General features: G+C 38.4%; 1 protein-coding gene across 1 annotated transcript in view; it reads right to left on the bottom strand.

Annotated features, from left to right (window-relative positions):
• Positions 1 to 3,900: 3,900 nt before the first annotated feature.
• Positions 3,901 to 24,368, bottom strand: part of LOC5569448 (pleckstrin homology domain-containing family G member 3) — a 397,912-nt gene continuing 377,444 nt past the window's right edge. The window contains exons 3-7 of the mRNA XM_021840969.1: positions 17,724 to 17,918; positions 17,490 to 17,655; positions 16,858 to 17,154; positions 6,509 to 6,722; positions 3,901 to 6,446 (exon numbers count right to left, since the gene is read on the bottom strand). Coding sequence (XP_021696661.1) covers positions 4,357 to 6,446; positions 6,509 to 6,722; positions 16,858 to 17,154; positions 17,490 to 17,655; positions 17,724 to 17,918 — 2,962 coding nt within the window. The 3' untranslated portion in view covers positions 3,901 to 4,356. The remainder of the gene's footprint in view (positions 6,447 to 6,508; positions 6,723 to 16,857; positions 17,155 to 17,489; positions 17,656 to 17,723; positions 17,919 to 24,368) is intronic.

Below are 24,368 nucleotides of genomic sequence, written 5' to 3'. Positions count from 1 at the left end.
ACGTCAAGGCTGACTGCCCAAAGCGTTCCTCAGTGCAGCACAGAATTGGAAATCAGCAAAAGGACAACGTGATCGCTCACGAAACTTCGTTTGCAGATGTCATTAAGGATATCACACCGGTACCTACGGATTCGGGTAACCAAAAAGAAAACCAGGTGGATGAAATGCCGGCTTTGGATAAGCAAATGGAACTAGGTGAATCTTCAGGAGGTTCGACAAGCATCATCCAGCGAATGAAAGAGATGGATATATCGCCGCTTCAAACGCTCGAAGTTGCAAGTGAAGGTCTCAGCACTCAGACCAGACAAGGTAGAACCATGCAGAGTTCGACGCTCACAAAAGTGTGGTGAAGGATGTCCCGAATCAAACGAGGAAGAAGAGTAGGTCATCTTCAGGGCATAGTAAGCGGAATTCAAAATCAAAGTAATGATGTTATACAGTCGAATTGTAACCAGCATTAATCTTAATGCTATACAGACAAGAGTTAAGCTTTCGTTGTTCAAAGACTACATAGTTAACAGCAACGCAGACATTGTAGTGTGCTATTCCTATATCTAAAAAACAATGCGCTCTCGGGCTAGGCATTGGATATATATAGAAAGCGTTGTGTTTGGATGGGCATCTAATTCTTCCGAAAGAGGTGCACTTTGCGAAAGAGGACCACGTGATTATTGAGCTGAAATCGAATTCAGGTTAACTTCTGCGTTCATGAGTCCTCTCATGGCGTAGTGGTTAACGCGCCCCAACTAGAGATCGGGGAGTCGTGAGTTCGATTCTCACTGAGAAGACGTGTAACTTTTTCGCAAATCTTCACATCAATTTGTCCATCTAATCCAATTGCAAATTATATGTAATGTTTAGCTTTTCGGTAGTTGTTAAACTTCCACTCGGCTGGTTAGCCGTAAACCACGATTCATAATTAAAACAAGTATTATTTTCTGTCAGGAAGTAGCCTATCGATTTTTTTCTTTCATCTATTCACACATTGCGATCGTTAACATTGGGAACATAATCTCGGAAGGATAATCTCGGTTATATTATTGAATCAATTACGTCAATATTTACGGCCACGCGGGGTACCAATACAGATAGAAAAGAGAAATGTTATTTTCAGAAGATATTGCAATTCACTTTAATAAGTTAGGAGTTTGTCATCACTTAGTTGGTGGCGACTTCAATTGTATTTTAGATGCAAATGATACAAAAGGTTCAACTAAAAATTACTGTAACAGCTTGAAAACATTGGTAACAAACTTCGATTTGAAAGACGTTGGAAAAGCTACCAGAGGACAGCCGGTCCAGTTCTCGTTCTTTAGAGGATCGTCCGCGTCGCGAATAGATAGATTTTATATTTCTGCGAATTTTCTGAAGTTTATCAGTTCTTTTGAAACAACAAGTGTACCTTTCTCAGACCACAGAGCCATTTCAATCAAAATGAATGTAAACAAGGACGACTTAGGACACCATTACGGAAAGGGATATTGGAAGATTAATACTGCTTTCATAGACGATGATTTTATAGAAAATGAATTCTGCTTCGAATATGAGTCGTTGCAAAATAGAATGGCTTATCGTAATAATTTCTACTCCTGGTGGACAAGCCATTTCAAATCAAAAGTCAAACAATTTTACAAAAGTAAAAGGTTAGAATTCAACCGTAGTATGACCGAAAGAAAATCTGAGCTGTATAAGACGTTAGTAGAGCTTTCGAATTTACAAAATGAAAATGAAGACGATAGTACTGAAATGAATTTTACAAAAGCTTTGATATTCAAAATTGAAAACGAAAAATTGAAAACATGGAAACAAAATTATCCGCGAATAGTATCATCAAAGACGAAAAAGGTAATATTTATCAGATTATAGTCAGACACAAAAGCTCGAAAAGCAGAACGATTGTAGAACTACATGATAGAAGTAACACTATTAGAGGAACAAACGAATTGAAAAGATACATTTTTGAACATTTTTCCGGTAATTTTGCTAGACAAACTGACGATGAAACTGAAGACCGCTGTGACATGCTCGAATACGTAACCAAGAAGTTAGGAGATAATGATGCTGAGGGCTTGATACGTGAAATCGGGGAAGATGAGCTGAAACATGTGGTTTTTAGCTGTACAAAGAAAAAGACACCGATTTGTTAAAAAAAGATATGTTGGAACTTTTCAATGGATTATTGCATGGCGATGTTATTCCTCCTTCCGAATTTTGTGAAGGATATATAACATTAATACCAAATTCGGGTTGTTCAAAAAACATCTCAGGCTTTCGACCTATTAGCCTTCTCAATTGCGATTACAAAATTTTCGCAAAAATCATTGCTAGTCGCACACAGCAGGTAATAGGAAAAGTAGTAGGTGAAGGACAAACAGCATGCGTTGCCAGCAAATCCTGCATAGAAAATCTCGATCAGTTAAGAACTATAATAGCGAAAGGGAATGGATCGAAGAGATTTAAAGCTGCAATTTTTAGTTTGGACACGGAAAAAGCTTTCGACAATGTTCACCATGGTAGATTATGGCAGGTTTTAGAAGGATACAATTTTCCGTTTCGTTTAATAGATTGTTTGAAGAATTTGTACCGTCATGCCTGCTGTTCAATGGCCACTTGACAAATAAGTTCAAAATTGAAAAATCTGTTCGGCAAGGTTGCCCGCTATCTATGATATTATTTGTTCTGTATCTGGAGCCGTTTATAAGAAAAGTTTATCAATCAGTGACAGGAATTTTAATTGACGGAAATTTCATTAAAATTCTTGCTTATGCGGATGATGTTACTTTAATTACGATTACCTACCAAAAAGTGTCGATTTCAAAAGAAATTCCAAACTATATATCTCTATTATGGACCAAATCGACACATATTATGGATCAGAACACTATAACAGCAATTTATCTGCGAGGTAAACGAATGGTGTGTTGGTGAAAGCATACGTTTTGGCGTTTCTTTCGGAATCATCTTATCTTTGATTCATAACTGTGGTAAGGGTTTCAATGCCCCATAGGGAGTCGATGCCGGTTATGGACCCTTTGCGTATTATGGACCCCCTACATAAAAACAAAAAATTAACAATCAAAGCAACTGTATTCCTATGAAAATCTACCGGGGGAACTTCGATTACATTGTTAGTCAGCAGTTTCAGGCAAAATATTTGGTTTGAAACGCATAAATACAGATATTTGAACAGTTTTGTAAATGAAACCACACAAGAGGGTCCATAATACGCATTTCCAGGTGGGTCCATAATAGGCTCGTCGGCAGCGAGCCGGATTACTTGGGAATCAAATGGAGGGTCCATAATACGCAACGTCAAATTTGTAAACAATCCTATTATGGACCCCGGGAGGGTCCATAATAGGCAATCGAACAACAGTTTTTCAAATGCATATATCGCTGGAAAAATCGAATGATTTTGTATGTTTCATAGACGTACTATGAAGTAAAGACATTGAATTTGTTGTTAGACTCCACAAAACGTATATGCGTCTGAGATATCATTGCGGAAAAGCGTCTAGAATGAATTTCAGCTACTAAGGGGTCCATTACTAGCATTGAAACCCTAGTTATGAATCAACGCTTCTGGGAATACGGTTGACATTTTATTTCCTACGGTCGAAAAACTATACTTAAGCGATATTATGATTGATTGTGATGCTGTACAGATTTATGGTTCACTTAGGTAAAATGTGTTCTGTGAAATTACACCTGTATTTGATGAGATATTGCTGTTTTAATCCACCTCTGATCCATATCTGTGTGCTATCCATAACTGTGGGTGACTGTAATTTCGTTTTAATGCTTTATTCGTGTGATGGGCCCACATTACATCTTAGGCCGGAATAACCGCCACAAACCCTATTGCATGGAATTTCTCAACAAAATAAAATGCAGTGACAGTATTTTAAAATAGATTAAAACTTTATAACTTAACATATTGCTTCCAGTTGTGATGAAAATCTATTGCTTCCTTCAAATATGTATGGCTTATGCTGATGTTTGTGGTTTCATTCAAAACTCCGTAATGATTTCCGCATCATAAAATTCTCTAAATCTTTTCCGCTTTCAGTCCAACTTCGTAGTACATAAAACATAAATTCTCTATTACAGTAACGAAATCACATAAATAGACCAAAATCTGTGCTGGTTTGAAAACTGAAGTAAGTAATAAATACAATATTGTTTGAATAGAACACACGCATCCCCGTGCCGGGACACAACCGTTTGGTTTTTATCACTAAAACATGTAAAACACGCAAACGAAAACCACGACAATGAAATCTTGGGTGACTTGTCACCCTTCTTTTTGGCTTCAGACACTTGGAACCATTTGTAAGGCACATGCATCAGTCTCGTTCACTGAAATCTCTTGACCTGCTGTAGGACCCATCCTTTGGGAGCTGGAGCCAGTTTGGTTGATGTATTCGATTCTGAGCTAACATTTGCTACTTGTGGCTTAATCTTCTTTAACTGCTCCAAGTGCGCTGGCTTCACTGGAACCGGAGGCGGAGGTCCACTGGAACTACTCGATGCCGAGGAAGATGAGCGAACTACCTGCGAGGCTGGTCTCAGCAAACGTTGTTCGTTTAGTTCTGCGATCGATTCGTACACCACCTGCTCGTCCAGGTCAGGCCGATTGTCGTCCCCACTGTAAACGGCTGAATCACGGAAGTCTTCATTCTCAAGACATTCCTCGACTGATTTCTCGTAGAAACCGCATGAATCGTCGTCCAGCTCGTTCTGAACCCCGCATACGCTATCATTGGATGAATTGAGCGAGAAGATGGAATCTCGCTGCTCAAGGTCTGAACATAGCGGTTTTATTGATGCCCGATTGATAAGAATGTTACGTTGGTGACCTGCAGTGAATAGCGTTCGTGGATCGGCATAATCCAGGTTTGCAATACGTGAGCCAAGATCTAAGCTTCCTTGCTTGTAGATAGGAGTCGGATCTTCGGGGCTCAAAACCTTGCGTTGGTTGAGGTTACTGTCACAGCTCCCGGTGGTCGAGGAAGAAGCATGTAGGCTGATGAATCTTTGGAGCAGGTTCTTTGGTGACTTGATGCTGAGACTTCCTTGTCGTTCCAGCGGTTTCAAAGCATCTTCGTTAGCGAGCGTGACAATCTCAGAGCGTGTGTCCTGCACAGGTCCGGATTCTTCATCCTTTCGCCATGGATGATGATAGTTGATATTGGTATCGCTGTTTCTCAACTGAGCAATGGAAGACTTCGGCACAACGCTATGGCCATCGATGTTGATAAGCCTGTTCTCCGAGTAGGCAAGCGTTACATAATCCGAATCCGGACGCGACCTTCTAGGCGTTGAGTCCGGTCTAAAACTTTCTTGAACCTTTCCATACTGTTGCGATATGGATCTGGACAACGGAGGAGCATATTTATACGGAACATGAACGTTTCGTAGTAAAGACTCATATATTGGTTCAGGAGAGGCGAGATCTGTTTGAATCTCATTCAAGCGATTCAGCAAATCCTCCGACTCTTTGTTCAATTTATCAACCTTCCGAAATTCTTCTTCCTCGGCATCTTCTGGAGGATCCGTTTTTGGCAACTCAGGGATCACCTGCTCCTCCTCTACTTCTTTACGTTCTGAACTACCATCTTCATCTTGACTAGTACACGATAACGATCGGACCGAATCAAACGACTTCTTTTTTGGAGGTCTACTCATTTTTCTAAACTCAGTCTTCTCCAACACCAACTGGGAAATTATGTCCGAATCCCTTCTTAGGCTTCCATCTTCTTCCGTCATCTCCTTAGCGTCATCACATTTTCTCATGTCCACTTCAGTCGGAGTCTCTGTTTCTACTAGGCTCAAATTATCCGTAGATTCGGTGATCTTCAACACCGTGGTGTTTTCTTCGCCATCGCCCACCTCCAAATCAGTGTAGAACGTCGAATTTCCGGTCAACGTTTTGGATCTGGTCTTTCGCATATTCGCTATTCGCTTCGGTATCGTCGTCGAGTTGTACGACTTCACATCGACAAGGCTCTCCTTAGTCTTCCTTCGCTGCGTAGCAAACCTATTCCTTTCTGCCATTGCTTTGGCAAAAATCTCCTCATCGCTCATTTTGGTTGCTTTACGATCCTCTGGAAGTCTTGATTCCGAGCGACTTCTACTCTTCAGCTGTTTCTGTTCCAATTCCTTTTTGACCGAATCACACTTGCAACCCCCGGTATCTTCCTTCGGCGTTGAACCTTCACCACACTCTTGCTCCAACGCTTTGGAGTACGACTGAAAGGTCGGTTGCTTGATATCCTTCTGCGATATCCCATCCAACGATATGGTGCTGGCAGCCTTCTTGTGCATCTTTTTCGATCGATTTCGCATCTCGCTGCGTCGGAATTGCTGCCTCCTTTCCAAATACTCGGGCGTTGACGGGTGATGCGTTGGCCATTTCCAGCTGGCATTCTTGTCAGCCATACGATCTGAAACAGGAAGGAAGATGTGTGTTAGTTGTAAAGCTATCATCTACTGTTGTTTAGTTTACCGTCTTCATCGCCTAGCTGCAGCACCAGCTCCTTGGCGCGCTTCGGAATGTCAAAGTGCTCCAGCATCGCCTGTTTGATCTGCTGGGCCCAATGTCGCTTCTGATCACGATTGCGAGCGGTCAGCTTGATCTGGCCTTTAGGGTCGTTGTACGGGATCACGTTGAAGCTAGTTGGCTCGCCCGGCAGATGCTCCACCAGCATGAGGTTCTTGCACTGCAAAGGGAGAGAGTCAGAATAATTAACAGAGATTTTGTCGTTAGATGTAATTATATGAGCAATTCTCGCTGAAACCAGGCCGCCATCGGCACAAATAGTTAGAATTCCAATTTTATGTCAATGTTCGCTAGTATATGCTAAAACTAAAGGGTGGTCGTTTCGCTTTTCTCAAATTGGTGGACTCCTCGTACGCCTGCTAGCTAAACAGTTTGCGAAAATGTCCATGTTTTGAAAAATCTTGGGTATTTCTCCACTTATTTTTGGTTCCGTTTTTGGCAACAGAAAATTTTGACTCAGTTGCCAAAAATGGAATCCCAATATAATATGTTATTTTGTGTATAATAAGCAATAAATAAAAAGTCCACAAGTGTATTTCAAGTGCTTCCTGCTACTTTTTGTGCTTTAAGCCTGATTCGCTGCCGACAAGTAATTTCTTGGCCTATCTTGATGTAAGGCTGGTTTGCTACTGACAAGAAAAGGAATCGCCTATCTCGATGCGTGGAAAATTTCTTCCAACAAATGATCAAGAAAATCACATTTTTCTGATCGCAGTCCGCAGTTGAAAAGAGATGTCAGTTCAAACGGAAGTCGCTGTAGAAAATTTCTGCAAGGAATCGACGAGAAATTTCTTTAGCGATTCCTGTTCAGCAGCAAATCAGGCTTTAAGCGAAGTATGCACTTCAACAGAAAAGTAATCGCCTATCTCGATGCGTGGGAAATTTCTTGCAAGAAATGCTCAAGAAATGCATTTTTCTTTGATCGCAGTACGCAGTTGAAAAGAAATGTCAATTCAAATGGAGCTCACTGTACGAAATTTCTTTACCATTTCTTGGGAAGAAATTTTTACTTTTCTTGAGCGGAACAGCATACTTAGCTTTAGGTTTTAAATAATAGCTTGTTTTGAAGTTCAGATGCTTAGACTTCCGACAATTGACGATCAAAAGTGAGGTTATGTTGCGAAAATGTTTCAAATTGAAATGAATATTTACGGTTTCTTGTGCCTTAAATTGCAAAAACCTTGTCAGTTAAATGATTGTGGTGATTTTTCTTCCAAAGATATCACTAGAAATTTTAATTAAGATGCACTAATCCCTATTCCAGAAGAGCGCCATCTATGCATTTTAGCTTTGCGTAAGATCACCAATACGTAAGTTCCCCTAATTGTTCAATACAGTAGCGTAGCTAGGGGGGTGCGGTGGGTGCGGTCCGCACCGGGTCCCGAGTTCCTAGGGGCCCCAAAATCGCAATGCGGATTTCTTATAACTTTAAAAGTTCGACATAGCTTGTAGGAAACTGACAACGATCTCAGAAAGAAAATGAGAATGGCAAGCATAATTTTTTTTATTAGACTTGCATCAGCTATGCACATAGGCCCCTTGATTATCCTTTATTGTTGATACTTTGAAGTGTGCGAGGGGCACGGGGATACCTGAGCTTTAGATCCCCATATTTTAGGGGCCTTCACAAAAACTTTTTTATGTAATTTGCCTTGTTGTTCAATCGATTGCACATATGAGAGAACTGGGCCTTCTTATAGTTAAACACGACGCTGATGTAGATACTTAAGTAAGCTTAGATACCTAATTTGAAGATCTTGAGTCTAACTACGGCTTTGAATTCATAATTCTGATTCTGATTTTCAATAAAATTTACCCAAGTTTGAAGGTCTCAAAAATCTGGAGCATTGGTGAGCTTTGAACTTGTCCACATATTCTTACGATTTGAACCATTCTCATTGTCATTTGTTTAAAAATGATACAGAGACCTTCTCAATCCTCCACTGCACTGTGACGTCACGCATCAATTTTGACAGGTACTGGTCCTGTTGTTTACAGTTTGGACTTAGTACTTTTTTCGAATCATTCTTAATTTCGTGAAAGTTTGCTGCGAGGAGAGGTCAAATCCACTGCAGATACCCACGGATCGTTTTATTCTATCTTCCTACCGTGGAAAATCGTCACCATCAGCATGCTGGTGATAGAAATGCGAAGATGAAAAAATGATGGAAAAAACGACTAAGTCCGAAACGTAAACAACAGGACCAACAGCTGTCAAATAAGTGAGGTTAGGCTCGTCATATGCAGCGCTCTATAGCATATACATGAGTTAAATGCTATGGGTGTACAGTAGACCTGTTCATATTTAAGAAAATGTCTGGAAATCTACCGGTCAAGCAGAATTCGGAATTCTCATGCCAAGAACAATGTCTGGTCAAATTTTCAGCTCATTTTATAACGAGTTCAGTATGCTTCAAGTTGAAAATGTGTTTTTGGTCTTATTTCAAGGTTTGAAAAATCATAACTAGCATGTGGAAAATCAAAACCACTTGCTATTACCACAATTTGAAAGCTAATTCTGTTCTGTTAAAGTTTGTCGAACACGCTAATAACCCGCATAGTGACCTTTTTGTTGGACAATTGGAGTTCCAAAGCTTTAGACTATTAATAACGGTTTTCATAATCCACAGCAAACAGTAACAGTATATAATACTGTTCAGAAATTGTGAAATATTATGAAACAGAAAACTCGTAGGAAATAGTGGCAGTATAAAATTACCGTCCGTAAAATGGTTTGTACGCAACACACTTGCACATATATGCATTTCACTGTATTTTACCTTTTCATTACAGTTTGGCAAACAGTCACCCGCAATAGTATTCGTGAACAGGTTCATAAGCGAACCTTATCCACTCTTAAAATTTTCTCACAACAGCGTAAGCATTATAAATAATTTGAAAAAAAAAATCCAACCTAATCTTGAAAAACTACCGGTTTTTGGTTCTTTAGGTTTATTCACAAATTTCATAACGCCAAAAATCCGACACGAATGACCTGACGAGGGTAAAGTATCGTTAATAAATAATATTAATAATAATAATAATAATAATAATAATAATAATAATGTTCATTTTTGACACCCACCCAACTCCTCGTAGCGCATTTTGTATGAATATATTTCGAATATTGTATGAGCTGTAACATCTTAAAGACACCCACCCACCCCCTTCAGGGTTATGAAATTTGTGAATGAACCCTTTTATAGTTTTTCAACAAATTGTGTGAAAACATATTTCGAAAAAAATCGAAAACCTACATTGCTGATGTGATGTTTTACTAGAGTGTTTGTTTTCTCTCTATCTAAATATGGAAAAAAGGGAAATCCATTTGGTTGATTTATTTTTGGGAAAAATAGTTTATAAAATCAGCACGAATCAGTGTGAAATGTCCAGCAACAGTAGCGCCGGTAAGTAATTGATCTGAATAATCTTAATGTAGCACGTGAGTCATTTGTTTTTCTCTTAGATGCGGGAGTGGAATCATCGACGGAATCGACACGATCTGCTGTCGAACTGGCCGAGCCCCTTCAGCAAAATGGTTGGGATCGGAGACGCTGGGACTAGATAAAATGACCGAAACCAGACCGGTGCTTCACCAGAAACAAGACAAGCAATGTTTTCCCGGGACGGTGCACTACGCTGTTCCGTCACGATTCCCGTTGAGCGGAAGCTTAAATGTTGGCAAATTGGAACCCATCGGAAAATATTCTTTAAGGCCTGAAAATTTACGCCTGAGAAAAATTTACAAGTGGAGAATTAACAACTGAACCATTTCCTAATGTGAAATAATAAAATAAGTTTATTAAAAGTACAGTCCATGGGATTTTATACTTGGGAAAATATAACTCTGCTGAAGATGCTCAAAATGTATCATTTCTATTTCATGGTTTAAATCCAAAAGAACAATACCACATATAGTAAAATAATCATTTAGCACTAAAAACCAACTATTACACAAACATTATTCGTTTTTATTGAATATTTATGGTTTTAATGTTTCTTAACCATTTGGCTTAAAATAAATTTGTCAAAAAATGGTCGGTATATCTACCGTTTGACGAACTATTCATGGAAAATTTTGTTCGTGAAAATCGCCATATTTATATGGTTACATAACTTAACCGTTATTTTCCTTTTCACTATTCTCAAAATTGTCAAACACGTCATATGTCATACATACCAATGCACGAGTCTCCTAATTGACTTTTTAGCGGTGCCGTGTTATTTATGTGCCCATGGAAACCAGTGAATTCGACACCGCTCAAACGTCAAATTCGTGAACTCGTGCATCGGTCCATAGTACCGATATGATTCATGATTATGCGGGAAGATTAAATTGAGTTTTAACATTGTTTGATCCAAATTTGTTCTATACAGTACCCAGAAATTACAGTTTTCTCAATATATATGGTATATAAAAGACCCATTGACATTATTTTTTCAGGCCCTAATCAACGGGAATCGAACATAATAAATTTATAAATTTATTGACGATCAACAGCTTACATGTTGCTTAAGGCAATAAATTACAATAAATGCCCAAAGATCGAACACCGCATCGCAACATGATGATAGTTAAATCATGCATGACACATGCACCGAAAACCAGAGTGGATTTAGAAAAGAGTGCCGTCAATGTCAAAATTGGAACAGCGGCGAACTGTCATTTCCATACAAATCCGCGTTCCAATCGAGCAGGAGACCTGTCAAAACTGGATCATGACGTCACTCTTGTTTACAGGCACTCTATCGAAAACGAATGAATTGAACAAGTTGCATTGCTTTTTCTTTCCGAGTGATGATTGTTTTGATCGCATTTCACTGATCATTTAGAACGATTTGAAAACAATCATCATCATCGAATGAGAAAAGGCAGTGCTAACGTGCTCATTTTTTGTATTCTTACGGTGGTGCTCTTGGCTCACCCTAAGACAGGATGTGACAGCTCAACTAAGACTGACCCCTTTGTTATTCAGTCGATAGCCTTGACGATGCAAAAACCAGTGTCTTTTTTGAGCAAATCTTGTGAACATATTCAAATATCAAGGCTAATAATTTAGTAGCTACTTGCACGCTTCATTCATTTAATTCAAAAGAAGATGCTAGATTTTTAAACAACCAGGTTTGTTTTCAAAACTGGTGATATTTTTAGAGAAAATTGGCACAATTCCATTGTAATGCTCTCAATTAAGTATTTTATATTTATTTTAGCGTTGTAGGAGCACATGCGGTAAACTTAACATCGAATATCAATAGATTTGGAAGAAAAAGATTTAATGCAAAATGTTCAAACTTTTGTAGAAAATTTTTATTTAAGAACTAGCAACACGGCCTGGCTAGCAGCAAAGTGCCCTGTTGCAATTCAAATCAACGATGTGGAAGTAGGCCTTTGCTAAAACGACCAATGAGAAGTGGTCTTTTTTGACAGGCAATTGGTTTCGTTTTTGTACTATTACCCACTCACCCACAGTGGATTTACAAATGTGCTTCATAATTACCTATTTTTTACAATTTATTTTCGTAAGATAAATGGCAACTTTGAACGGGATTGACTTTTAGATATGCATAGTCATCATGTATGGAAATTAAAAATCCAAAATTTGCATGCAGGCATGCTTTTCAGTGAAAACACTTCACGAAAAAAGAGATTTTCAAGAACCTCGAGAGACAAACCTAACCTAAACTATGTTAAAACTTGCTCCAATCATAAAATCGTGTTCGACAAAGGTTAGTAAAATTGCATTAATTACTATGTAAAGGTATTTTCGATAAATTTTTATGTTTCGTTCGGTAGTTATGATTTTTGAAAGCTTGAAAATAGCTAAAAACACATAATTGATTTGAAGCACACCTAAATTTACTCCAAATTGACTGAAATTTTGACCAGACGTTCATTTCGCAATAAAAAAATCAAAGTATTGGTTGACTGGGGAGTTTCCAGTCATTTTTGAAAATATGAATAGGTCTAGTGTACAGTTTAGAAGATTTCAAAGCTTGATATGTTTTCAAAATCATGAATTTTGTAGAATGAGTAAGCCAAAGATTTCGATTTTATTTACTATATAGGCTGATGCAAATAGTGATTTTCCGAGATCTTTTGGGAGGCCCAAAGTGGGAAAAATATATTGGGGTACTAACAAATAAAATACAAAAACTGTTATTTTAGTTTTTTTTGAACGGCGGTAAGAAAGTAATGTTATGTACGCTCTTACTGGTTTTAGGTTGTCCTTTGTGTTGTTGTTCCATGGGGTTTTTTTACTTTAAAAAGGTTTATACTCTGATAGGGTTAAACAAAACAATTAATCTTTTTCTCCCTTTAAAAAAGGGAAAGGGACTTGTTGACATGAAAGAAAAATAATACTTAGACTTATCTCAAAATCAATCCCTTAGAGATAAACACAGGTATTTCTTCAGAGTTCATATTATGGAGTATACCAATGATTTGATGAAATTGTTTTTGAAAGTACTTCGATGATTCCTTGACGTGTTTTACTGAACAATCCTCAATAACACCTTTATGAAATTTATTGTAAATTGAAATTTTTCCAGGTATTATTTTTGAAATCATCCAAAAATACCTACCAAAAATCATCTAAATTTTTTTGGCGACCTTTAAAAGTTCACCAGGATATTTCTTTTAAAATTTATCCCGTTAATTTATTTGAAATTATGCCATGGTTTACTCTCACATTTTTTATTAAAGGTATCCAGAGATTTCTTTAAGATTTCGTTGAAAAAACGAGAAAATACTTCCAAGAACTTTTCTCGAGTTTTTGGAGAAATTCAACTGGATTTTGCCATGCCACCAGGATTTTTTCTAGTAATTTCTGAAAGAATTGCGTTGCACGTAAAACCACTATAATATAGCTAATAGTTATATTACTATCTGGCTAATAGTTATATAACTTTCTGGCTGATAGTTATATATCTATCTGGCGTTCCAAAATGGACATCAGTTCGTTAACCCTCTAATACCCAACCCCGCCTTTAGAGGGTTACACTTTGGAATTTTGTGTATTTTTTCGTAGCTCGGAAATCAAAATGATTTTATTTTTGGCTTATACCTTGACTCATAACACGCATATAAGAAAAGTTTTTTATGACTTTTGAAACTTTATTTGTATTTTTAGAAATTGTTTGAAAAATTGCATTCTTTTTTAACCTACAAATGCCTGGGCTTCATTTATCGTGTAATATAAAAAATCGTACCTTTTATATTTTTCTACGATCAACCTATCACAAACGAAGAGCCTGGTGGTATTGAAATCTTTTCAATCCTGTTTTTCCGTTAGTTACACGGAAAATAAAATACGCTCCGAAAAAAATTAAAAATTTAATGTTTTTCAAAATACCGTAACAATTAAAAACAATTATTGCCAAAAATCAACAACTAGAAAAAGCTTCAAGAAAGCTTAGCTTAGCTTAGCTTAGACTGACTACACATATCAATGGTTGCTATTCCGTGATTGACCGAAGTCAGTGAAAATGCACAAAGAATCAACTAGAAGTTCGGCTGGGATTGGCCATAATCTTCTTCAGTGTGCATAATTCAGTGCCTCTATTTATACAGGGTCAATAACGGCGCCGGCCACGTCCTTGCAGTCAGGTGGGATTGGAGGAAGGAATGTTAGTGTGTAACCTTTGCTATATGGAGACCGTGTTTACCTCTGCATCTCCACAAAGGTTACTGGGAGGGATGTTTGTTAATGGGAAGGATCGTTGGGTCACAGGATTCACTTTGATAAGCGATTAGACCATGATAAATTATTTGACGCGAGCTAAGGATCGAACACTACCAACCTGCTTCGCGAACCGCGCCACTAATAAATCATGCCACGCGAGCGACGCGCGACACGATTGATCCTGCTCACATCACCCGCCCCCGCGAAAGCAAGCGACGCGAGCAAAGGATCAAACACAACTAACCTGCTTCGCGAACCGCGCCACTAATAAATCATGCCACGCGAGCGACGCGCGACACGATTGATCCTGCTCACATCACCCGCCCCCGCAGGAGCAAGTGACGCGAGCAAAGGATCAAACACAACTAACCTGCTTCGCGAACCGCGCCACTAATAGATCATGCCACGCGAGCGACGCGCGACACGATTGATCCTGCTCACATCACCCGCCCCCGCAGGAGCAAGCGACGCGAGCAAAGGATCAAACACAACTAACCTGCTTCGCGATCCGCGACACTAATAAATCATGCCACGCGAGCGACGCGCGACACGATTGATCCTGCTCACATCACCCGCCCCCGCGAAAGCAAGCGACGCGAGCAAAGGATCAAACACAACTAACCTGCTTCGCGAACCGCGCCACTAATAGATCATGCCACGCGAGCGACGCGCGACACGATTGATCCTGCTCACATCACCCGCCCCCGCAGGAGCAAGCGACGCGAGCAAAGGATCAAACACAACTAACCTGCTTCGCGATCCGCGACACTAATAAATCATGCCACGCGAGCGACGCGCGACACGATTGATCCTGCTCACATCACCCGCCCCCGCGAAAGCAAGCGACGCGAGCAAAGGATCAAACACAACTCCAACTAGAAAAAGCTTCAAGAAAAATGAAAAAAAAATGAAAATTATAAAAATCAAAAACCAAAATTTAAAAATTTGCGAATAAAAAAAATAAATGACCAAAACGTGTTTAGAACGATTTTAGATAACGAAAAATAATACTTAAATCGAAAATAAAAATTTGGGTACTAGAGAGTTAAGAGATTAAAAAAACTACCACAGAATTTCCGAAAATTTCTAACCCGATTTTTCAAGGAATCTTCAAGAATTCCTTTAGGATTTATTCTAGAAATTTATTAATCTTTCAATCTTTTCAATGAAATTCTATTGAGGAGATCGGTGAAAAGATTTTGTGGCATACCTTTGGCCAAGAAATTCCGCGGTTTTCCAAAGCATTCCTTTACAAATTCATCTTAGAAATTTGTGAGAATTCCTTAGATAATTGGAAATCCTTTTGGATTCGTTCATCATTTTTCCAAGGAGCCCTTCTTGGATTCGTCCAGCACTACAAGAAATTCTTCAAGTAATGAAAGCAGTGATTTCCCCAGAAATTCCTTTGTCATTCTAACAGTTTTTTCATGATTTTTTTTTCTAAATATTCTTGCAAGATTTCTCCTAAGATTTTTTTTACAAAAAGTTAAAAAAATATCCAAGAATTTAAGAAATCTCGCAGTTTTAGAAAAATATATATTTAGTTCAGAAGAATCTCTGCATGTTTTTTTTCAAGGTACATTCGAAAATTTTCTCTAGGGATACAGGTCGGACTCGATTATCCGGGGTTCGATTATCCGGAATTTTAGACTCGATTATCCGGAATTTATTTTTTGATGTTCTTGATTTTCAATTTTTAAGCACAAATCTGAGATAATTTGGTATTGCAATATACAATATGAATGGTTTTGCAGTTTAGAACGTATTTAAGAAAAGGGGGGGTTTAAAAAAGTGTTTTTTTGTGTATGTTGATCAAAAATAAAATTGTTTTTCCTGTAGACACCCTTACTATTCCTAGAAATAATTTCTGGCTGCGCAACTGCATCATATAAATAAAACAACGAAGAAAGATAATATTTAAGTTCTTATATCGAAGATTTCATTTTTTTTTTCTTAGTGATTCGATTATGCGGAGTGAAAAAAAAATGATACTCCGGATAATCGAGTCCGACCTGTACCTCTTTGAATTTTATTTTGATTGCCTAGTAGATCTGCATCAGAACCCACAACAAAGAATTGTTCAGTGATTCGCTGAATTTCAGGAATTCGAATTTCAGCGATTTCACCTGATATTTTCCTGTTAATCGTTTCAAGATTTTTTTCAACAAATCTTCAAAGAGTTCAATTAGGAATAACCGTCAGCATACTATTTAATATCTAACATCAAACATGATTATCCAAGAATATCTATAAAGATCCAAAAAGAAATATAGCATCAAAAACTACTGCATGGTGGAAATCCTGGCTACGCCCTCGTATGGGAGGTTTTTTACCGGAAGAATTTTTTTTGTCGTTTTAATCTCGAAACTTATTTCAAATGTTAAACGTTTTCGAAAAAAAAAATGTTGAAGGCACCTGTGAGTTCGATAATTAGCGGTATATTTTGCAAATCTCTATTTCAAGGGCCCCCAAATCTATCTCCGCACCGGGCCCGCAAAACTCTAGCTACGCCACTGGTTCAATAAAACAACTCTAAGGATCTTTTCTTAAAAAATATTCCTCGGGGTGGTCCATACTGTCCTTATCGATCCTCATTATGATTTCTAGACCTACCGGAATATAAGCGCGAAACTGCAACCGCTTGTCCTCCTTGGGTTTGGTGATGATGAGCATCGTTTGGAACAGAAGCACAACGCGTGGTTTGGCGTGTTCGCTGAGCAGTCCCTCCTGGCGCAGTTCCCCCAGCACTGAGAGATCCGGTCCGAGCCACCCGTCGACAATTCCGGCCAGCTCCTTGACCCGGCTTTGCTGTTCCAGCTTCTTCTTGACCTGATCGATGTTGTGTGCGACACTCTTCATGAGCTCATGGGCGTGGGACACCTGTTTGTCGTCGCAGTGCTTCCGTAGGTTCTGAAAAGAGAAAAAAAAACAATCAGCGGTGATGACAATTTCCAGGGAACTGTTTGTGTGCATCCCGTCACTTGCTTCTCACGTCCGATGGAAGATTTATCGACTTGCTTTGAGATTCTCTTTCTTGTTTCCCGACAGCACACCGTGAAAGTAAAGCACAGTGAATGCATTCCTCATATCTGTCCGCGTGAAAGGGATGACCTTCACCGAGCAGAGTCGCATTATTGCATACGCGAGGCGGACCGACAACGATGACTGATTGAAATTGATTTCGCCTGACGTAACGTCACCCATCGAGATCGTATTGAAGCCAATTGGAACACGTAGATACTCACATCGAGCAGCAGATGGTACTTCAGTATCCGTTGGACCGGCTTCAGGAGGTACGAACCGAGCGGGAGGTTGTGGTTGAGCATCTTCTGGGTGTGGATGAGCAAGGCGTTGGTGTGGGTGGCTTGCAGGAGACTCGTGAGCAGGGCGATCGCCTCCGGGTAACGAGTACTGCGGAATGAAGTGATCGGACGTGTTAGATTTTACGCAGAAGTAGGTCGGATCGATGACCAACTTACCAGTAGGTAGTGTAACAATCGAAGTTTTCGTGTAGATCGATGAAGCAACCGGAGATTTTGACCGGATCACCTTTAGTTTCATTCAAGCGGTCCAACAGCCTGCTGTTGAAGTCCCAAATCTCCTGAATGTTGCTGAAGAGAATTTCCAGTTCGTCCACCTTGAGGCAAGCTCGTTCTTTCCAGTCTTCCAGGTAACTGTAATGCAAGAGAAATTTGGATTATACATATTCTTATAAAACATCAAATTTTTTCGTCATTTGAAACCATAGTTTTTGAAATATTGGGTGTTTCTGTTGAAACACAACTTGGTAAATATGCTTTCATAGCTGCCTATTTGCCTTTTCAATACACTGGGCAGCAAGTTAAATTGCATCAAAATTACTTTCGCAAATTGACTCGCAATAAGTCAATTTTTTTGTCATTGGTGACTGTAATGCCAAACGTCGTTCATGGAATAATTCTCAAAGTAATTCCTTCAGGATATTTCTCAATTTTATACCCTGATAGCCCTACTTGTTTTTCCTCTTCTAGAAACCTTTCTACAGAGTTGTGTTTGATCCTTCGACATTGACGCTTGCTCCTGCGGGGGCGGGCGATGAGGGCAGGATCAAACATGTCGCGCGTCGGTAGTACAGTAGTAAAAAAGTGCGCGGTCCGTTAGTAGTGTTTGATCTATTGATCGAGTCGCTTGCTTCTGCGTGGGCGAGTGATGAACACTTGTTCGTCGTACAATGAGATAATCGAATTATTTTGCGATACCGATTAGGCGTGATTATATCATGGACCGCATCACCAACCATTGGTGACCCCCAGATGTTTACCTTATCCCTCTAACCCAATATCCTTTTCATGACAACTGTGGAGATGCAGAGGTATACTCGATCTCTAGTATCAACGGCTGTCTAACTAACATTCCTTCCCTTCCCCGATGACCGTAAGGACGTGGCCAGCGCCATTATTGACTTTTAATATTTGAGCTCTCGGTTTGTGCACATTGAAGAATGGTAAGCTAATCCCAAGCCCCATTCATTAATTTCCTGTGCAACTTCGATTGTTCTGGTCAATCACGAATTCAATGCTCATGATCATTCTAGAAACCCTTCTACGATTGATTTGGTCTTAACCGACTCTAATCACATTTGTAGCCAACTGGGCACTCACGCTAATTTTGATTCTGATCATGTCCCTGTTACATTTCTAATATCCCATGAAGCGGTTCTCAATCCTATCAGCTCTACTTTACATTATTTACGAGCCAACTGAAATACATACATCGATAGTAATCTTGATGTTGGCATTTCGTTGTAAACAAAACATGATATTGACAAGGCTCTCGAAACTTTAATTATTGTGCTCTGCAAGAGAAATCCACGTAATGCGATTATCTGAAAATGTCTATATACCGTCGCAGTGATAATGAAAATCACCAAATGTTAAAGATTTAGCAAATTTGAAACATTTGCGTCCTTGAAGAGCGAAAAAATCCAAACCTACTTGAATGTTGACATTGCGTTTGAATTGCGCGCATATCTTCTGCGCGTTACCGTCGCCGCTTGATGTGGATTTAAAATTAGCGCCGCAATAATTTCATTGTTGAAGCAAGATGCATTGCAATACCAAAATATGAAGTAAAATTCGAATCCGCGATTTTGAACGCGAGGAGAAGGCAATTCCAACGCACTCGCGATCCTGCTATGAAAATTATATGTAAGGATCTGCAAAAGAAAAAAAACACGGTTTTCTCAATTAATAAACACAAGTATTGAAAAATAAATTCCCAACTGGGCCCTGGCTCTAATCTCTTTTGGAGATTATCGAAGAATTTGAAAAAAAACCTCAGGAACCAAATCCGACATTGTAAGAGGAAAAAAATTAACTCACTAATTGCGAAAAAACTCAAAAACTTGCTATGCAGTTTGAAAGCGCGCATAATTTTAATTTAGGACTGAAAGCCCAATTGAAAATCAATTTACTCAGGCCTTCGAAAGCATTCTCAATTAAGAGAACGTTTGCATTTAATTTTACATGATATTTTCTGAGAGTGTACAGAATATTCTGAGCAATACTTCGAAAAATTCATGTTATTTTGTGTCATATAAGACCGACATATTAAAGCGAGTAATATGACGTTGATTTCGTGAGGGCCGTTCGACAACGGACCAGATGTTTAGCTTGCGAATGTTCCTAGACAAATTACGGGAGTATAACTTGCAGACTCACCATCTGTTTATTGATTTCAAGGCGGCGTACGACTCAGTGAAAAGAAATGAGCTTTGGCAGATAATGTCTGAAAATGGTTTTCCGGCGAAACTAGTTAGGCTGATACGTGCTACGCTGGATGGTTTGAAATCAAGTGTTCGGATAGCAGGGAGAAGCACTTTCAAATTTACTGTTCAACATTGCACTCGAGGTTGCTATTAGGAGATCTGGCGTGCAGAGAAATGGCACGATTGTCACAAGGTCGCACATGCTTCTTGGCTTTGCGGACGATATAGACCTAATTGGAATCGATCGCAGGTCAGTGGAAGAGGCCTTTGTGCCTCTGAAGAGGGAGACAGCGAGGATAGGCCTGACCATTAATTCTACCAAAACGAAGTACATGGTTGCAGATAGAGATAGAGTCAGGCTTGGTGATGTAGGTGCTGAGGTAGTGTTTGATGGGATGTGTTTGAAATTTTTGAAGAATTTGTTTACCTTGGAACACTTGTGTCATGTGACAACGACATTTCCCGCGAAGTGAAAAAACGTGTTGCGGCTGCGAATAGGGCCTTTTACGGACTACGTAACCAGCTTAGGTCCCGCAGCTTGCAAACGGAAACAAAATTCACCCTCTATAAAACATTGATTCTTCCGGTGGCTCTCTACGGGTACGAAGCGTGGACGTTGAAAGAGTCAGACCGGAAAGCTCTCGATATTTTCGAGCGTAAAGTGCTGCGGACAATACTCGGTGGGAAACTCGAAAATGATTTGTGGCGCAGACGCATGAATCACGAGTTGTATCAAGTGTATAAAGATGCGAATATTATCAAGCGTGTAAAATACGGCAGACTTTAGTGGGCTGGTCACTTAGTGCGAATGTCGGAAGAAAAACTTGCGAAAATAATATTCAGCAGGGAACCAGGTAGAGGTCGGCGGCTTCGGGGAAGACCACGAATACACTGGCTGTACGCAGTGCAAGAAGACCTGGCGACCCTAAACGTTCGGGGCAACTGGAGAAGTTTCGCCCAAGACCGACGAAGATGGAGCTCTACAATACGCCCGGCAATGGCGTGATGCTACGCAGTAGCCATCAAGGTATCAAGGTAAGGTACATAACATTGCATCATAATAACTTATTGGATAATTCTTGGGGTGCAATTCTGCCAAAATAATTTCTGCCAAAGATCTTATCAAAAAACATTCGAAGGTGCAATCAACAATTTGCCATGGATCTTGCAAGAAATCTGTCAAAAATCTAGTATGGACTTCTAAAAGTTTTTGCCAACTATTTGTTAAGTTATTCCAAAAATGATAAGGAATAGCTCCACAGGTTTATGTACAAAAGGTCGAAAGAACAAGAGGTTGAAAACGATTTGCTTGGTGTGAAATTTATCCTTCTTTGAAAATAAATTTTCGTCCTTTTGTCCCTCCTTTTTTGTTCTTCGACCTTTTGTCCTTTCGACCTTTTGTCTTTCGACCTTCTGTCCTTTCGACCTTTTGTCTTTCGACTTTTTGTCTTTCGACCTTTTGTCATAGATTCAGCTCCACATACTTCTTTAGATTCACTCATTCTCGAATTCGGTCGGGAATTATTTTAGAAATAATTTCTATTAGCTCTCTTGGAGTTCCATGAAAAAAATCCTTGGAATCATCCAAATATTCCTAAAACAATTATTTTCTTCAAAATATCTCTGGTATTTCTTGATGAATCGTAAGCTGCGACTTATCTTAAGGTTTGTTCGAGATACCTCTGAGAACTCAAGAAGAAATTCTTTAAAAAAAATCCACTAATTTTCCATCTCTAATTTAGACAGATTTAGTACCAAACCAGGAATATTACTAACAAGATCTACAAGCATTGCATTTTCCGTGACGTTTTTCAGCAGCCTACTTGATGGCAAGACGATGTTTGCCGGGACCACTAGTTATTTAATATATTTCTTTTTGCATTTTCAAAGTCCCTGCAAGTGATATTAAAAAAACAACCTTGGAGTACTTCCCAAAAAAAATAAATAATTTTGAAGTATTTTAGAATGAATGGTTGAACCTATAGAATTCTATTCAAAGGAATTGCAAGAAGACCTCTTGATAAAATGCCTGATAGTCACTTGAAATTTTTTTTGAAGAAAACCTCTAAAGGAACTCTTATACCGTCGTTGGGGGTGACAATGGGTCAAAAAGGGATATGTGCGATTTATTTTTTGAATAACTATCGCAATTTAACTCCAATAAACTTCAAATTTGGTGTGTATGTACTTTGATGGTACATTAACAACTGTTCAAAAAATTAAAGACAAATATTTATTCACAGCGGCACCACAAGTGAACGAAAAATGACCCAATCTCACCCCATAGAGGGGGTGACATTGGGTCACTGTAATTGAAATAACTTGTTTTTGAGAATATGATTTCAAAACCATTCACAACTTAAACATATTGACAAAAAACGATGCAAACAAGACAAAAAGATGTCTAAGTTGTTTCACAAGTATGATAAAAGAAATATTATACTGTAAATTGAATAGCTATGAACAAAATATGTAAACCCAACATTTATCGTCAAATTTACATAAATTTTCTTGGATTTTCCCTCAAATTGTCTTCAAAGTCTCATCCCCATTGCTAAAAAACCCATTCAGTTTCCCCAAAGGTGTACTGAAACAGTGATTATTTTAAACCTTCGCAAATAGTTAAATTTCGGTGCGACATTGCACGATCAATAAATTTCAGGCAGAAGTTGACGTCATAATCCCAGTATTTCAGCGATCCAACTCATTTGTACTTCCGTGAGATGTTTCTATAATATGAAAACACTGATAAATAATCAAATTTAGAAAAAAACACCCTTTTGATAAAAATTTACGATGTTGCTGCGCACGCAACACAGTTGCTGGTTTGAGAAGTTGTCAAAATGCGTTGTATTGTTATTCAATGCACGGAATAATCAAGTAGACTTGTTTGATGTTTCAGAGATGCTTTATTTAGAAAGAATAAACACATCTTAATGAAAAAAGAGAACACCCGGCACCGTAAAATGTCAAAAAAGTGGACTTGGAATTTCATTTACTATCGTTCTTGCTTGACCCAATCTCACCCCCATTTTCAATGTTTTAGACATCGTACCGAAAAAAATGATTTTTTTGTGGGAAAATCAAACCGATTCCGGAAAATACCTGTGATGTGTAATGAGAAGACTTTCAACATTCTACTAATACAACGATAGAGGCTAGAATACATGCGTGATACTTTGTACAGGAGAAATTTAATGTTGTAAATTTTATCTAGTTTCAACATGCAAGTTTATTGATGTAGTACACAAAAACTACTATTTCTAAAAATGCATGTTGTTATTAATTATGTGTAATTATATGTTCCCTAACATATGAATTATAAATTTTAGTAATATCAGCGTTAATAGCTGAAATATTTCACAAAACATATTTTTCCGTTTTGACCTAATCTCACCCCCTAGACCCATTGTCACCCCCATCGACGGTATGAAGTTATTTTGATAAAATAAAAGTAATATTGAGATTTTTGTAGTTGTCCTTTGTATTAATTCTGAAAGAATCCAAGAAAATATGCCAAGAAGACTAACTGCAGGAAATACCAAAAGAATAAAAAAAAAAATAGTTATTCCTGAAATAATTTTCGAACAAATTTTTGGATATATTTTTATGAGAAACTAGTGGTCCCGGAAAACTTAGTCTTGCCATCAAGTAGGCTGTTGCAAAACGTCATGTAATCCGCCATACAAAATTACACCTGAGTCTTCTCCCGTTTTCCCGATTATTCCGGAGACTTTCCCAAACTTTTTCCTTGCACGAAAAACTTACCTCAATCCGTTGATCCGATTTCAAGTTATTTTGTAACATACAAACACCACTTAATTTTTATTTATATGGATAGATAGATTGATAGATATGTAAAGAAATCCTTAATGGGATTTATCGAAAATTTATGGCAGAGTACCAGAAAAACCCACTAGGAATAATGTATATAGAAATATCTTGACGATGTCTCAAGACAAAAGCTAGATGTAAATTTGAATAAAAATCTTGAAATAATATTTAGAAAAAATCCTTGAATCTCTGAAACAATCCCAAGAGGAATTCCGAGTATAATTTCTTAAGAGAAATTGACAGGAAATATTCTAAAAATATGTTGAGAAATTGGATCAACAATAAGCGAAACTTTTTGAAATAGACTTGGTAGAAACCAAGAGAAAGAGGTTGATAGATCTGTGGAGTTTACGGAGTGATCTTTCCACTAATGTGTTTTAGAAATTTAATTTGATAAATTTATGAAAGAGCTGCTTAAAAAGTGTAAAAAAGCACCGAAAATCACTGGAGGATTCTCGAGACTTAATAAATTTTTGAGTTTTTTAGGTATTCCACCCTAAAAATAAATGTAAAAGCGATTTTTGTACTATACCATTTAATTACA

This window comes from Aedes aegypti, chromosome 2, assembly GCF_002204515.2.
Source record: "Aedes aegypti strain LVP_AGWG chromosome 2, AaegL5.0 Primary Assembly, whole genome shotgun sequence".
Taxonomy (NCBI): Eukaryota; Metazoa; Arthropoda; class Insecta; order Diptera; family Culicidae; genus Aedes; species Aedes aegypti.
This window is presented reverse-complemented; position numbering and strand designations above follow the sequence as displayed.